Raw genomic sequence first — 17,499 nt, forward strand, 5'->3', positions numbered from 1 at the left:
ATAAACAATATTAGTCAATTTAATTGTTGATTTTTCAACTCAAGTATTCATAGGGTTTCAAATTAAAATCTCAACGCTTTCATTTTCAGATATCATTCGCTCGCTTAAAAACAAATATAGTTTTTAAAAAAATGGCTTAAACAATATAATCATACAAACGACCATACATCAATTCGACGCTTTTATCACTAAATCAAAACCAGCTCTCGGAATCATGTTATTTTAATTAAACGACGAGCAAAATCGGGTTTAATTGCTTCATATCTCACCAAATTAAAGTCAATCCAAGTTGCGGAATTTCGCTCAGAACTAATTAATAGTTGAGTGTTGGCACCCTCCGCTTTCAGACGTCGCAAACCTTCATCAACATTGATTGCTACTTGGATTTGTAATCAATATCACGACCGTTAAGAATACATTTCCATCTGGATATATACAATACATAAAATATAATATTTTTAATAAATTAAAAAATACTAAAACGTAACTTCGAAACTTTTTAAATGTTAATTTCTTGTTTTAAATCGTTAAGAGTAGTTCCACCCCATCCCTCATCAGAGACCTTTTCGTTTCACTCAATCTTCCCCCTTCCTTGAACTCGTTTCAAAGAGAAAGAATTAAACAAATTATCTCTCAAGTATTTCTCGTTTTATACAAGTGAAAAAAATCCAATGCAGGCCTATAAAACGATTTGTAGATAATTTTTAATTAAAAATATATAAATATAATACTATATAAAATTTCGTCTACGTTACAATATTGGTACTGGTACCATAATCTGAAGATTAATACATATTTGTTTATGTATGAGTATGATTGTAAAATCAATAAAATATCTAAGATATTTATTTATATAAATAAACATTTCAGTGTTTATATTTATATACAAACTTACAATAGGTTAAACAAAATATTTTTTAAATAATTTTGTAATATTGACGCTCCCTGAAAAAATAAATTGGGGATACTTCTTTAAAGCGATGACTCTCAGGTTTTTCTTTTAGTCGGCTTGGGAATGCAAATAAAAGTCTAAGGCACGAAAATAAAAGAATGTATTATACAAGATCTAAGACTATTTTCAAGTTAAGTTGTTCATGTTTAATTAACAGTCAGTTTTAAAATAACACTCGATATTTTTACACGTTCCCTGATTTATTTTCAACCAATAAATGATTAGTATTAAATATATATTATATCAAAAGAAAATTAATTTTCTCGTACCCGTGAACATAAAATGTAATGAGGCGTTCAGAAACATCCAAAAAGAGGGAAAAAACGTCTCGGGGTGTGAATTGTTAATTTAGCCGGTCGTTAAGTTGCAGCGCCATCTTGTGTTTCGTTTCTCTTTTTATTATTTTTAATTAGTTCTCCTAAATTGCCCTCGCGCTTTAAGTGCGTTTTTTCAACGGCACGTCATCCCTTATTTCGTTCCTTAATTACACCCCACGGTTGAAACTGAGACCGATCGGCTGAAACGTTAAGTTTATGTAACCATTTACAGTTAATTAATATTTATTACGCGACACGACTATCTATAATAATAAAGATTATTGACATCGCAATAAATATTTATGATTTAATAATAGTAAGCAATCATGTTAATTGGGTTATAAAATTCAATCAATTTATTAATAAATCATGAAATTGCATAATACGCAATTATGAATAAAATGAAATGATTATATAAATAATATTATGACCGTAACACAGATGTCACTTAAATAAGAAAAACATATTAATTTAATATTGTCATAAATAAATATTTAATATTTAATAAAAATTATAGATTTGAAAAAAAAAATATTTAGCTAATTTAAAAAAAAATATTTATAATTTTTTTATAATTTAAATATTTTAATTATATACTATTGTGTGTTTTAACAAGCTTAATTTGTTTATATGTTATTGTTAATTAATTTAGAAAACAGTTCTATTACAATTAGACGTTTAAGGGTCATGGCCAAAAAAAATGGTGTTATTTTCTGTCATTTAAAAAAGTCCAACAGCCGGCTGTCTATAGCTGCGTGTCAGAAGTTTCATCATCTCTATTTTATCAACACTGGTACGATATTTATTTACAAATAACCAACTAAAAACCTTGAATCGCTTACATTTTATAAGTACATAGTCATATGTTTTACTTTTGTTTTGTTTACTTAAAAAGTATTTTGGGGTTATGTACAAAATTTATGTATGGATTGCAGAAAGCCATAAATATTGACTTAAAAAAACATTTGTGCATAAATAATCTATTGCGTTATATAAACACAGTTATACTGATGTTATTCTCTGATCAATTATATACTAATTCCATTCATTATTATATAAATTGCACGTTTTGATAACATTTTATTATCAATTATATTATTGAGAATATCGATAAAAGCTTATTTTATTAAGTGGTTAACCATTTTTTACATACAGAGATAACATGTTATCGACTTAACCGTGCTGATAAAATTTGTTTTTTTATAGCAATATGGTTGTTGAAGAAAATAAACCGAATCCAACCGAAGGCGATGGCGCCTTGAGCAAAAAAGCTTTGAAAAAAGCTCAAAAAGATGCCGAGAAGAAAGAAAAAAAGGCTGAACACAAGGTTTGTTTATATAGGTAATATATGTAAATAACTATCGTATTATATGTTGTTGCTTTATGATTATTTTTAGGCTGCGACGGGTCAAACTCAAACGGTAGATGCCGAGAAAGCCGAAGATTCTGCCGATTGCTCCAAAGGAAAGTACGGAGCCATGAAATTGATTCAATCGACTGGCGAACATCGCGATAGAATATTCACTGACGTCAAAGATATAAACTCTAAACTGGCAAACGGTAGCATTTGGGTTAGAGGTCGTTTGCACACTTCAAGAGCTAAAGGAAAACAATGCTTCATCGTTATCAGACAACAATCCTCGACCGTCCAATGTTTGGTTCACGTATCGCAAGAAAGCGGTGTTAGCAAACAGATGGTCAAGTTTGCCGGAAGGTAAAATTAATAACGTCTGCTAAAGATCTCTCTTCAGATTAGTATTCATTAAAAAATATTTTTAACAGCGTTTCTAAAGAGTCGATTGTCGACGTAGAAGCTAAAGTTGTGACAGTAACTGCTCCGATCGATTCGTGCACTCAAAAAGATGTAGAGCTCCACGCTACGCAAATCTTCCTCATTTCGGCCGCTAAGAATCAACTGCCGTTGCTCATTGAAGATGCGTCTCGTCCGGAAAAATCCGATGTGAATATATTTAATTAAATTTCCTTTATATTTTTGTATTAATCGAAATGCTCTTAGGATCCTGAAGCGTTGAAGATCAGAGTGAATCAAGATACGAGACTCGACAACAGAGTCTTAGATCTTAGAACTCCGGCGAATCAGGCTATATTCCGCTTAGAAGCCGGAGTGTGCAAACTATTTAGAGACATTCTTACAGAAAGAGGTATAAATAATTTTGCTATCTACGATAATAATCAAATTAATAACTATTATTTAAAAAATAGGTTTTGTTGAAATACATACTCCCAAGATCATATCGGCCGCTTCGGAAGGCGGCGCTAACGTCTTCACCGTCAGTTATTTCAAAGGTTCTGCATATTTGGCTCAAAGTCCTCAACTTTACAAACAAATGGCTATCGCTGCCGATTTTGATAAGGTATGAATCTTAAACACTAATATTTAAGTTATATCATTTTATTCAATAGTCTTGTAAAGCCCTATTGGGAACGTCGTGGAACCCGACCCCGCCCTAATTTGTGTTAATGCCTGATAAATTTATTAATTTAAAAATATTTGATTGTAACAAAAAAAATAATAGTTACGTTTAAACCAAAAACTAAAATTGGTGCAAAATTATCCAAAGGTCTTCACCGTCGGTGCAGTATTCAGAGCCGAAGATTCGAACACTCATCGCCATCTGACAGAATTCGTCGGCTTGGATTTGGAAATGGCTTTCAAGTTCCACTACCACGAAGTCTTGGATACTATCGGTCAAACGTTTACCGACATGTTCCGAGGATTGCGTGACAAGTATGACTCGAATTGCTCCGTTTCCTTAAATCCATATTAATATTCATTCATTTTGTTTTAGTTACGCTGCTGAAATTACCGCAGTCGGTCAGCAATACAACGTTGAACCGTTTAAATTTTTGGACCCGCCTTTGAGATTAGAATTCACGCAAGCGATAGAGATGCTCAAAGAAGCTGGTAAAATTTTAACATATTCGCTAATCGTCATGTCTGTTTCGGTTATTACAATTATGTTATTTAAGGTGTGACTGTCGGTCGTGAAGACGATCTGTCCACTCCGGATGAGAAACTGTTGGGACGAATAGTGAAAGCCAAGTACGATACGGACTTTTATATGCTGGACAAGTATCCGTTGGCGGTCAGACCGTTCTACACGATGCCCGATCCGACTGATAAGGTTTGCTATTCAAATCTAATAAAATCGATCTTCAAAAATAGAAATATAAATCAATTTCAGATCGCTTCTAATTCTTACGATATGTTCATGAGAGGCGAAGAGATATTGTCCGGAGCTCAGAGGATCCACGATCCTGAATATCTAACTGAAAGGGCTTTACATCATCAGATCGGTAAGATTAACTAATTTACATTCTTATTAGATGTACGTTTTAATTTAGAGTAATACAAAAATTATTTTTATTATAGATATTACCAAGATTGCCGCTTATATCGATTCGTTCCGTTTGGGTTGTCCGCCACATGCCGGTATGTTTTAGAACAGATTTCGCTCTAAATCTAATTTGGTTAAATATATATTGATTCATATTTTATTTTTAGGCGGCGGAATCGGAATGGAAAGGGTTGTGATGTTATATTTGGGTCTGGATAACATCAGGAAGACGAGCATGTTCCCCAGGGACCCTAAAAGACTTACGCCATAAGATTTTCAAATCATAAAAGACAAGGCTTACTATGCTTATGCGAATATTATGAGAATGATTTTATATTGATTTTTTAATATTTTTTTTCAAATATTTTTGAAATATAAATTTAAAAGTTTATCTTTTGATTTATTAATAAAAGTATATACATAAACAACTTTTTTCTAAAATAAATATGTTTTTTCCTACAAAACCTACAAAAACCAAATCCGTATATCTCTAGCTTAACCTATTCTTTACTATGATACTAGCCAATTTATTCCTACAATATATTACTCATCATTTTTTATCAGTTAGAATTTTCCGAAAGAACCTTATGAGAAATGATAATGGACTTTATGAGTGCATGGAAAATTGTGTTCAAAATGAAATATATTTTTTTCTAAAAATAGATTTTATGTGATATTTATATATTTTTATTTTAATTATTGCAAATTTAATATTTATTTTCGGAAGATTTATCTCGTATATTTATTTATTTCTATGTAAATTAAAGTAATAAATGTTTATGTGAATATAAAATAAAAAATACATAAATACTGCATAGTACTATTCTATTTTGTTATCCTACGCTGATAACACTACTTAGTTCCCTACAATAAGCATCATTTTATTTTTCGCTTCTGCTTTCAAGCAATACGACAAAATAAGGCTTACCATATTTATGAAACTCGAAACCGGGACTGCTAAAACAGATGTCATTTTGGAAATTTATACTTTTTGGGATACTGATATGTGCTAGGTTGGAATGATGAATGCTGAATGCTGGTGAGAGATAAAAAGCACCAGAACGTGCGGAATTTTTTCTTCTAACCACTCTTGTTTCTATTATTCATAATTTATACAGACATGACTATTAAAGCTTCGAATAATTTCCGGGTTACTATACTGATCTGGATTCGTTGCAGAGATGTACTGCTAACAACTATTTATCTTTCAGCACCGGAAAGTGCCATGTCGTGTTGTTTTCTAGATATTTATTATAGAAAGTTCTACAATACCAAGCATTTTCTCAAATTATTTAAGTCTGTTGATAATCTTTAAATTCTTTCAAAACATCCTCGAGCAATACACTCATGGCAACTTTTAATGCTGATTTCAGTGAGAACTTCCATACTTGCAAAATTACCTATGCCAGTAGTCATCCATCTTTATAATACGATGGCAGTTTGTTGATTTTTTTAATATTGTCCTTCTTAAATTGAATTAGTAACCCGCTAATTCATAATGATCGTATTTTAATAAACACTTGAATAAATTAAATCAAAACATTATCTATTAAATCAGCCTCTTTCTGGATCTTCTATTTTAGCAACCATTGACATTCCGATTCCAATCATAACTAGCCGTAGCAAATTACATATCTCATGGGGATACATCCAAAAAAACTGAAGAAGCCTTTATTTTTTATGGTTAATATTTAAACCAGGGATGTCATTTCAACTTTTTCCAGGATGGGGGGGGGGGGGCAAAAGTTGGGCAGGCAGTAGTCATTTTTTTAATATTTTCATTTCATTAAAATTCATATTATTTCATTAAAAGACATGTATTTTTCTGGACAGATTTAAGGGTGGCAAATGCCACTTCCCCCCACCAAAAACAACTAGCGTTCATTTTCGTTTAGCGTTCGTTTTTATAACAATATTATGGCTTACAAAGTAAGTGAGAAACGAATAAAGCGTATCAAAACCAAATTTTAAGGAGTGATAATTGTTTTTACGCCCTCCTATTGACCAAAATTTAGTTTGAATATACTTTGACCAATTCTTATATCAGAAATGAGTAGTAATATCGATAATTCCTTCTCAGAATTCATAAATCCACATCAAAAGCAATAAAATCACATCAACGCCATCGCAGCGGGAATGCTCAGTAACGAGCGTTCTATACTATTCAGATTAATTTGCCCATCTATGATTATGAATAAAATCGACCAGTTATTAAAAAACTCATTTTCATATTTAAAAGCAAAAGAAAAAATACAAAACAAGAATCTCGTTGCAATTTATACTGCACACAAATATAAATACTACTCGGACCGACGGCTGTACAAATTTTATGTTAATCAGTCCGATGAAAAAAATCCCTATTTAGTTTCTGCTGTCTTTTATCTAAAAGATTTAAAGACATCTTTCCCAAAGAATCCGAAAGCTTAAAAGAAGCAAAATTCAAATTACTAGTTTTGTAATATCTAAAATGTTTGGAAAAATACACATTTTATCAGTAATGAACGTTGAATATCGACTAGGCATTAGAAAACAATGAATCGATAGAAAAAAATGGACATATTTTAACAAGAATTATAAATTGTTAAAAAAATTGCAGCTTTCCTGAACTGCAGTTAATTTTACAATCACGAGTAATATTCAATACAAAGTTTACTTTTACAAAACATGATATTATTTTATGTATTGGAATTTCATAATGCAACATTAACATAAATATGTCGGTGGTTAGGTTAAGTGAGCTATTATATTCTATACAGAGTATTCGTAAGTAATTGCCTGTTATCAGGGAACATTTTTAACAGTCCTTTAGGCTTAGGTCGGTTAGGCTCGTTTTCAAAATTAATCATAGACTACTCTCACAACGTTTTTTGTGAGAATCCTTTTTCGGTATTAAGCGAGATGAAAACATTCATTTTAAAAAAACTCATCCTTCTCAAACCAATATAAATATAAATAAAAGGCTCTATATAACAGACAACTACTAATTCAAACATTATATTTATCTAAAATTGTGTATAAAAATGTATCACTTTGAAGCACACCTGCAAAGTTTTTTTAATTAGGTTGACTAGGCTTACTAATTCAGGTTTATATTCCTCTTAATTATAATGGAAATTTTATTAAAATAGATAACTCACACACCAAAAATATACTAAATTTACTAACAAATAACCCGCATTTTGGCTAGTCTGAGAAAAATTATCGTATCAAAGTAAAATTTAAAAATGACCTACAAAACTCGAATATTTTTTAATAACGTTTCATCGCTTTATCGACTATCGTATACACATACAGCTAAAGATGATACATTTAACGTATTACAAATCATAAACTCACATTTCAGTCTCGGGGGTCCGTCGACGGAACGCGAAACTTCAACATTTCATGACGAAGGTTGAGTCACTGTAAAAAAACCAGGGCTGTGGAGTCGGAGTCGTGGAGTCGTGGTGTTTTGGCCGGAGTTGGAGTCGGAGTCGGAGTCATGAAAAATGAGCGACTCCGAGCATTTTTTAAATTATGAAATTTATGAATTTTTAATTGCGTAATAATGAATGTGTATAGCGTATGAATATTAAACGTGTAGAAAAACACCAAAAATACCTGATAAAATGAAACTTTTTTGAGTCGGAGTCGAAGTCGGAGTCGGAGTGGAGTCGTGTTGTTGGTAAATATCGGAATCGGAGTTGGAGTCCACAGCCCTGAAAAAAACATGTTTTATAATCGTTTACATGATTTAATCGATGTTTATTTCTAATCACCGCATATATTACATTATAATAATTAAAATGTACCTAGTTAATTTGCACTCCAAATCTTTATAACCGGTCAAAGCAACGATGAACATGTAAAATCGGTCGAAAATAATATCCTGCGCCATCTTGTTTTATCTCGTGTAAAAGATTTGAAAAACAAATGTTTAAATAGTTTTTATTTTTATTCAAAAAATATTTTTTTTTAAATAATTATTTAAGACCGTCCAAATGCGGCAACAATTTTGACGTGTTTTAATTATGAATTCCTATTTGTTTAGTATCATTTATATTTTTTAAAGCATGGTATTTTTCATAAGTTCAAATGGCCGGGCAGGCTGGGATATGTCTCGTCAGGTTATAGGTACCTATAAAGGGCTGCGACAAACAATTCAATTTAAATTAAAGAAACTTTACAGGAATGCTTCAAAGTGATACAATTTTACATACAACGCTTAAATTGGTAGTTTTCTGTTATCTAGAGCCTTTTATTTATATTTATATTGGTTGGAGTCGGTTGAGTTTTTTTAAAATGAACGTCTTCAACTTGCTTAGTACCGAAAAAGGATTCTCACAAAATATGTTGTGAGAGTAGTCCAAGATTAATTTTAAAAACGAGCCTAACCGACCTAAACCTAAAAGACTTTAAAATGTCCCCTGATAATCCCCGAATACTCCGTATTGAATAAAAAAGTCTTTAGTGATAAAATGTAATAGTTCACTTAACCTAACCAACGATATATTTATGTTAATGTTGCAATATGAAATGCCGAAGCCGGGATTTAATTTTGTAATTCTTCCGCATAAACCTGATGCATACAGTCTATAATATAGACTCTATATGATCATTTTAGACGTATTTTGCTTTATTTCATCATTAATTACTTTCATAAGCGTTCACCAAGTGGTGATTGTGTTTGCGCCCTCCTATTGACCAACATTTGGTTTGAATACACTTTGACCAATGATCTCGTATCAGAATTCCGTAATAATATCGCTAATGATAGCTATCATATTTTTAAAACATAGTGTCTGTTTGTACTTCTTTTTTCAATTATTTTCCCCTGAGAGATGAATTGACTTAGTTTGTATTGTATTTTGGACTTGATCTAATGAAAGCTCTAAAACTACAATTAGTTTTAGAACTTTCATTAGTTCAAGTTAGGTTAATTTGTGTAGGTTAGGTTTAGGTTTGAACAGCAAATGGACGTTTCGCAACTGGCAAAGTTATTGTATTTTAGATCAGCATATAATTACACTAGCGCCTGTCAGTTGAATTATATTTTGGTTAGTACAAATACTGGTGAAAATGTATTTAGACTTCACTTATGAAGATATAACCTCAATGAATAATAAATAAATAATGATAAGTATGTAAATGTATACATTACTACATATGGAAAAGTTGAAATCATATAATTTTACTGGCGCCTAACAGATAAATTATATCGACCGGTGAAAATGTATTCCAATATAATTCCCCCCTCCCCCCAAAAAGATTTTCCTGATCTAAACGCAATAAATAAATAGGAAAAATAGTATGTACTTAAGACGTGGTGATCCTTCAATTTACGGTTTTGTCATTATCTATATACAATTGAATGCATGTCTGTGTATACTTACCCTGTATCTATTCAATTCTTCAAATATAATTTTGCATAGTTATTCTATAGGATGCTGCTTAAAACACATGACACAACCTATCTTTCTTTGATTACCCAATAATATTCCTTAATATGTAATTCCCAATTTAGCTTAGTTACACTCGAGGACCCTAAACTTTGTTGACAAATTCATTATGTATACGCACGAGATAGCAATAGTTGAATTGAAACAAAAAGTTTGGCAAATATAAAATTTAAAGAGAAAGGTCGATAATGTAAAAATATTAATCAATATAATTAGTTTATTAAGATATTTATATAAACATTCTTTAAATAATCACAATATAAATTATAAATAAAGTAACTAAAATGTACATTATATAAACATAGAAATATACGCATGAGTCGAAAATTAGCATATAAAGCATCAAAACCATTCTTAAGTTTCGACCTAAAAAATCATCACACAAGGATAACAAAAAAAATTAAACGAAACGGATAACACAATCCTCGCAGTTAATGGTATTTTAATATAACCTACGTCATACCAGCATAAATAATAATACTTATTTGTAATTAATTACAAATGCAATCTTGACGGAATGTATAAAAATAAATCACAATATATTGGGGTCAGAGATTTTAAATCTATACTCGAGGCTTCTTCCATTGATTCTCTCCCAGACCCTTTTTCATCGGAGTTTCGGGACCTTCCCGCTTTTTACCGAGCTGCGGCGCTGAAGGATCCATCTGCTTCAACATCTCCACGTCGCTCAAGATCACCTGAACTCCGCCTCCGCAAGTCGGTACGACATTACCCTAAAATTATATAAATATTGACAATTTCCGATTGAAATGAAACATCGCCAAAATCATACCTTATAAAGCTTAGTTTCGAGTTCTCCGTCAGTGTCTTGCTCTTGCGCTATGAGGCAATAGTTCGACGTCTTCGGATTAGTTATATCCTTAACGCTGATGACTTTAGAAACTGACTTTCTTTTAGGAATGTACGGTTGGAAAATGGTTCCGGACGGAACCACTTGACGAGGCATATGCTGTACCCATTGATCTGTACCGCAGTCGGCTGATAGAGATCTTCTATGACGCGGATTAGCGATCGCTGGACCCTAAAATACATAAAAAATTTAAAATAATGTAAAAATCAGCACAATGAAAAAATGAGACATACCCTCTTCGATGGTGTGTTAGGAACAGGAGTCGCCGAAGCCGTTTTAGCAGTCCTTTCAGATCCCATCACTACTTTACTATCTACTTCATCGGGCACTTTACCGCTCTGATCACTCGACAAAATCCGCTTTGCCAATCGTATCTTATCCTCTTGGTTGTTAACCAATTGCTGTTGAAAAATAATAGAATTGTGATTAGGTACACAGCAAACTGTTCCTTTATATGCGATTAATAAAGTTTCGACGTGCTGTTCTTGCAGAAAGTATCAAAAAACTGAGGTATAAATATATCGCGACAATCAATAAAAATCGCCCGAATAATTTTTTTTACACACCTGAATCTTATTCTTCTCTTCCCACAGCTTAATCTGCATCTCGATCTTCATCCTGTCCTTTTCGTCGGCGATCTTCTGCGACATTCTCCTCTTCTGGTTCTCCTTATCCATATCCCTCTGATTGAGCATCATATCCTTATCGCTCAACTCTTGCTGAAGCGTGTCACATTCTCTCTTGAGATTTTCGACCTGAATGCGAAACTCCACGATCATGTCTTCGGCGGCCACTAGACGAGCTTCCAAAGCTCGAGTTCGCGTTTTCTCCTGCTGGAGTTGAGCGCGCACAACCGACACTTCCGAGTTCACCATCATGTTGCCCTTGATCAGATCGTCCAGTTTCGATCTGAATTGGCCGTCTGAAAACAGTAATGAACGTTATAAGCGAGGACGATTTAAATGAACACTATATACATATAATACTTTGTTCCATAAAACGAATTATTTGTGCATTACAATAATAATAAATGAGCATTAAATAAATGTATAGATTGAGCAACATTTTATTTGTAGTGTGCATTAAAATATAAAAACTGATTGGACGTAGTCAGTATTCGGATGGGTGACCGGTTATAAAATTTCTGGAATAGTTTTGAAATAATGTCTAATTTGAGTTTATTATAAGATTTATATTTCTTCTTTCTTCCTTTTTCTCTTTTTTCTATAAGCAGCGCCGCTATCTCTCGTTCTTACCATCTTGGGATGGATTAAAAAAATAATAAAATTTAAATAGAAACTAAAAAAATGCATATTTATAATAATTAGGCATAATGAACTTACCACTTGGTAATGTAGAAAATGGAGAATTATAAATTTAAAAAACTGCAAAATTGCACTTTCTTCAGGGGCATCAATGGTCTTAACTTAAAAGACAAACATGAAATTCTTAGCAACATAAACATACAATTCTATCTTCTACTAATTGATTACAATAGTATTTGCTAAAAAATCTTTATCTTGATACTTTAGATTCTAGAGTGTAAAGCTAATAAAATAATAGATTCTAAAGTTTAGACAATAATATAATTAAATTTACTCTTTTATAATGAAGAGCATATTTCAATGTTAATTTCTGGAAAGCAAAGGCGAAATTGTGCGAAATATCTCTCCAAGAGTATTTACAAACTCTAAAGCAGTGGTAGCCAACCCCATTTTTCCAGCCCGCGAGATTCATCATACTTTTACAAAATATATTCATTTTATAATGGCCAAAGTAAAATTAATATTTTTTAATGATTTCATTTTTTTTATTTCATTTATATTTATATAGTTTTTATATTTAATTTTTAGTGTTTCTTTACAATTTCTTTACAATGTATTGTACATTTAGTATCATTATTATTATATTATCTATGTTTACATATAGGAATAATAGTAAACACAATAATAATAACTCATTATGTTTCAATTTTTCACTCTAAAAAAATGTCTAGTGTATCTCAATCTAATATCAGAATATATAATTTTATATGTGGCCCGCGGAGTTATCCCGGAGCACAAGATCATTTGGGTTTGCCACCCCTGCTCTAAAGGGTATTTAATTTAAATATTTATAAATTAATTTTATTTAAATAATAACGAGTAATACACATCAACGTAGTTTTAATAAATATCTTATTATGTAATATTTAACTTTTAAATTCAAAAGATTACTTTAATTTATCAAAAAATATAACATTGAAAATATTCTATTCATTATTAATATTGTATAATACTTAAGAACTGATATCTATATTAAAAGAATAATTGTTATCAGACAGGTTTTGTTGCTTTCCTGTTGGCTGTTATTTTTTTATTAATTTATTTTTAATTTGAGCTACAATTACAAAATTTGTATGTAATTAACTTTTTAACAAATGTAAGTAATTAACTTTTTAATTTTGGTGTAAGGCAGGTTGGAGAAATTCATTTCAAATTTAAAAATAAACAGATGATTTTTTTAATTAGTACCCAGTTTTTCTTAATTTATGGTGTTTATTTGTAATTGTGTTATTTTTATAGTTTAATATGCGACGCGAATAACGTAAGTCAAATGAAAAATTATTTAATATAAAAAATGTAGCGTTTTTAAATTCTAATTCGTTGTTTTCTAAAAAAATTTTATCGTTTTTAAATATTTTTTATCAAATTTTCTCATTAAATCTTTTTAAAAGGCCACTATTATATTTAATTTTAAAATTATGTATTAGTAGATAAGTTTTCCACAAACGTTATAAATGATCCATAGGTACTTGCTGTCATATAGTGGAACAACGTTACAACATCATAACTTACGTTATTCCACAATTGAAATTGTACATTCTTGACAAAATCCAATATCGTGTTATATAAATACTACAAATAGTTAAGTATGAAAAAATTTTCTGATGAATAAATTGTGAAATATAATATTATAAAAATTAATTTTTCATCTCCTGTAAAGTTGAATATTTACGTATTTACGACTTACGTTATTCGCGTCGCATATTCAATTTCATAACCAAATTTTAACAACCATGAATTGTAAAATTTTATTTGTAATTCCGAAGCTCCTAAAAAACTACATATGTATCGTGTTTGCATAAATAAATATAATGATGCATTAAAACGTACTTTAAAAACTTCATAAAAAAACAGAATAAAAAAAGATTATTTGACTTACCTTGTATTAAAGTTGTAATTATAGAATTCGAGAAGTCCATGACACCACTAATACAATTTTTACGCTGACCGCGTCGCCGTCATGTCCAAAAATGTAATGAACTATAAAATATTTCTCCATCCTAAAATGTACTATTTTAACACATCTGGTGAAACTTCGACTTTTACTGATTTTAAGAAATCGGCCAAGTTTTCGGGTAGGGTAAAAATATTTGTATCTATAGAGGCAGCATTTTATGACCGGCAGGGTCATAAAATCGCCATTTCATAAAATAATAAATTAGTTATTGTTAAGCTATTGCTATTCGTGGATATATATTTATTAGTGCATTCAAGGTTGAGAACCATATTAGTCGACCCTATCGCGAATATGCCGCCCCCAAGCAATTGCCGCCCGGGGCGGCCCACCCCCCCATAGCACGCCACTGAGATGAATACATATTTAGGAAATACACAAATATTGATAAGTCCAGATGTTCAAATGTGTTCAAAATGTGTGATTGTTATAATTATAGTGATATACTAATTTCTGCATCGTATTACTGACAAGATAATGTAAAGAGGGGGTAATACATGGTAAGTAAAAATCTATATTTACTGAGGTTAAATCAATTATTATTTCTGGTTTACTTTGCAATTGTTTAATCGTTGGCTACACTAATGAAATGCTATTGCTAAATTATTAAAATATTTTTATGCACACTACGAATAAAATGTTGGTCAATGTATACATTTATTTAATGGTCATTTCTTATTATTGTAATGCACAAAATATTTGTTTTATGGAACAAAGTATTTATTTAAATGCACATATCTCTTAAGATAATTGTGCGATTTATTACCTCTTATTGTTTTATCGCGCCTCAGAGAATTTCTTCTGGCTAACCGAAGCTCTAGATGATTCTTCAACTGCTTGATAAACTCGTCAGCTTGAGTAGAGCCGAGTTCGAGACTCGGAAAATCGCCTCCCAGACTATAGACCAGTGCAATGTCTACCTCCAATTGATCCGCGTCATTTCTGAAACGGCGATTTAAAATTATAACGGTCGACTTGGTAGAAACGCAATCTTCACACTCTAACGCACCTTCCTTCGGCCATAATTTTCTCTCTCGCTTGCTTGAATATCAGGTTTGCCTTGCGACGCCCGGGAGTCATGCCGGCTCCGATGTCCAGCACGGGACGCGGTCTCGCCACTTCCACCTCCATGGCGACTTCGGCGAACCTCATGACTTGCAAAGTCTCGTCGTAGTCGTCGCAGCTCGGATTGACGCAAACTATCATTCGAACGTGGCCCTCTCCGTCGAAAAAGTTTTTGAAGAGATGGGTTATTTTAGCGTCTCGGTACGGAACGATTTTGATGTTTCCTCCGATTTGTTGGTTTTCGCGGAGAGCTTCAAGACACGCCCTCAGGGTCATCAGAGAGTTGTTGATGTTACCGGCTTCGCGTAATCTTTGTCCTAAAAACATTATTGAATAAAAAAATGACAAAGCTCGCTACGCTGATGACTTTCTAAAATAAAATAATGCTAACCTGTGTTATTAGTTCTACTGGTCCTTTCGCTTCCAGCTAGATCTACCAAGCTCAGCTGTCTGACGGAAACGCATTTTTTATCTTGAACCACACTTTCGCCCATGCTGTCGATGGGAGCTTGCACTAAACGTATAGTGAAGACGGAGTGGCTTCTACTCGATTCGGCGTTAAGATTCGTATGAGCCATTCTTTTCCTTTTGAGACCTTTATAAAACGCTTCCAGAGCTTCTTCTCTAGACTATAAAATTGAAAACCGTTAACACTAACACTAGTTCAGTCGATATGGGATTTTATGAATATTACTTTGACTTCCACTTCTGTGACTCCGTGAACGTACATATTGTGAGTCCCGTCTTCTCTGACAATTTTAGTTTGGGGACTTCTGAAACAAATTTTTAAAGAATGAACAAGTGTGCACGACGATAAGTCGACAAACTAGGCTCGTCTTACTTCCGTCCTAAAGTTCCTTCTTCCAACAAGTCGTAAACGTTGTTATTATAAATTTCAATATACGTGACGAAAACTGCGTAGAGGCAATCGTCGTCTACTCCTTGAATCTTGGACGTTTCCGATGAATTCAAAGCTAAATCTGGATTTGAATTGTTTCTAAAATGATTAGGTTAATTAGGTTAATTTTTAAAATCCAACTTTTGGGTTTACAACACTTTATTCTATGCGATAATATATACTTTTTGGTCGATCTCGGATTCAATTTATACAATAGCTGTTGACGTTGAAGAGCAGCGTCTGCATCGTTTTGCACTTCGAACATGTTCATTCTATCGGGACGAAATACAAATCTTCTGGCTTGCACGTTTTCGATCGAGCGGAATATTACGTCTAAGCATCTCGGTAAAATACCACAATTTTGAGGTTCTCCTATAAACGTTTAAAAATCATAAAAATCAAAAGTAACATAACACCTGAATAATAATAAGTAAATAAAATCACACCTGTCATGGTAAAAGTTTTTCCGCTTCCGGTTACTCCGTACGTGAAGAGTAAGCCGTTTTTACCCTTTATGAGATTTTCGACCAGCGGCAAACCGACTTTATTAAAAACCTGCACATATATAATTAAATTATTTTACATATACGTATGTACGTAATACATTCTTGGGACAAACTCACATCGTTCTGTGCAGTCTCCTGATCGAACACTTCCCTGAACGTGTAATTGATGGGTTTGTAGTTGTTTCCTCGGTAGTCTCTGGGAGGAGTGAGACAAACGCACGTCGGAGATATGACTTGCATGCACGATTCGCTATCTGAATTTTGAGTCTTTCTTATTCTACAAAACACCTGTACCGGATCTTTAGCTATGCTTTCTTTCGAACTGACTTTCGTCAGTTTGCCGGGTGTTTTTGCTCTCCTGGAAATACTTTTTATTAATTACTTGTGCAAAATTTACTTTAATTTGTGGTCGGTCACCTTAGCGAATACAATATTTAGTATGTATTATAGTATAGTAGGAATAATAAAACGGAAGCATCGACGGTAGGTAGATACCGGAAATGTTTCACTTTTACGTTAATAACCTCGCTGTCGCAAGGTAACGGTAACGGTAATGATAATGATAATGATAGCGATCGGAACTTACGTCGGCTTCATTTCGTCTCTTAGCCCCTCGCTTCGAAGCCAACCGTCGACTTGGCGACAAACCGAACGGCTGACGGTTTGAATCGCAACGGTTTCATAAACACCCAGTCTTAACACCACCTTTTTCGACCGTTGACTAAATTGCAATTATGTTGTTATGTAATTATGTAATAATCCTTTTAAATAATAATATGTATTAGATATAAGGTTATGATTTTTTATATTCATT

General features: G+C 32.3%; 2 protein-coding genes across 3 annotated transcripts; one reads left to right on the forward strand and one right to left on the reverse strand.

The window, feature by feature from the left end:
- Positions 1-1,986: 1,986 nt before the first annotated feature.
- On the forward strand, positions 1,987-5,073 carry AspRS (aspartyl-tRNA synthetase). Its single transcript, XM_088199874.1, has 12 exons — positions 1,987-2,062; positions 2,476-2,596; positions 2,667-2,983; positions 3,052-3,229; positions 3,287-3,431; positions 3,493-3,644; positions 3,852-4,018; positions 4,080-4,195; positions 4,261-4,415; positions 4,476-4,587; positions 4,664-4,723; positions 4,796-5,073. The coding sequence occupies exons 2-12, from the start codon at positions 2,480-2,482 to the stop codon at positions 4,897-4,899; spliced, it is 1,623 nt and encodes a 540-aa protein (XP_088056000.1). The 5' UTR covers positions 1,987-2,062; positions 2,476-2,479; the 3' UTR covers positions 4,900-5,073.
- Positions 5,074-10,324: 5,251 nt separating this feature from the next.
- On the reverse strand, positions 10,325-17,417 carry pav (kinesin family member pavarotti). Of its 2 annotated transcripts, none has more exons than XM_088199640.1 (13): positions 17,272-17,417; positions 16,803-17,043; positions 16,626-16,734; positions 16,362-16,551; positions 16,123-16,278; positions 15,976-16,051; positions 15,673-15,910; positions 15,226-15,598; positions 14,983-15,158; positions 11,504-11,859; positions 11,171-11,338; positions 10,860-11,108; positions 10,325-10,800 (listed from the first exon to the last, which is right to left on the reverse strand). In XM_088199640.1, exons 1-13 carry the CDS (start codon positions 17,280-17,282, stop codon positions 10,630-10,632), a joined length of 2,514 nt encoding a protein of 837 aa, XP_088055766.1. In that variant the 5' UTR covers positions 17,283-17,417; the 3' UTR covers positions 10,325-10,629. The 2 variants fall into 2 exon arrangements, with proteins under 2 accessions (XP_088055766.1, XP_088055765.1); XM_088199639.1 differs by having other exon boundaries at positions 15,976-16,054.
- Positions 17,418-17,499: the final 82 nt, after the last annotated feature.

Source organism: Plectrocnemia conspersa, unplaced genomic scaffold (assembly GCF_051122295.1).
Source record: "Plectrocnemia conspersa isolate PC_06_02 unplaced genomic scaffold, ASM5112229v1 ptg000012l, whole genome shotgun sequence".
In the NCBI taxonomy this organism is placed as follows: domain Eukaryota; kingdom Metazoa; phylum Arthropoda; class Insecta; order Trichoptera; family Polycentropodidae; genus Plectrocnemia; species Plectrocnemia conspersa.

What these genes read in the sequence shown, in the direction of transcription:
- AspRS (XM_088199874.1), top strand. Translation starts at nt 2,480, where the DNA reads ATGGTTGTTGAAGAAAATAAACCGAATCCAACCGAAGGCGATGGCGCC. An exon ending in ATGGTCAAGTTTGCCGGAAG is followed by an intron (nt 2,984 to 3,051) that starts GTAAAATTAATA and finishes TATTTTTAACAG; the next exon opens with CGTTTCTAAAGAGTCGATTG. An exon ending in CTCGTCCGGAAAAATCCGAT is followed by an intron (nt 3,230 to 3,286) that starts GTGAATATATTT and finishes AAATGCTCTTAG; the next exon opens with GATCCTGAAGCGTTGAAGAT.
- pav (XM_088199639.1), bottom strand. An exon ending in AGGAGACTGCACAGAACGAT is followed by an intron (nt 16,735 to 16,802) that starts GTGAGTTTGTCC and finishes ATATATGTGCAG; the next exon opens with GTTTTTAATAAAGTCGGTTT. An exon ending in AAAAACTTTTACCATGACAG is followed by an intron (nt 16,552 to 16,625) that starts GTGTGATTTTAT and finishes AAACGTTTATAG; the next exon opens with GAGAACCTCAAAATTGTGGT.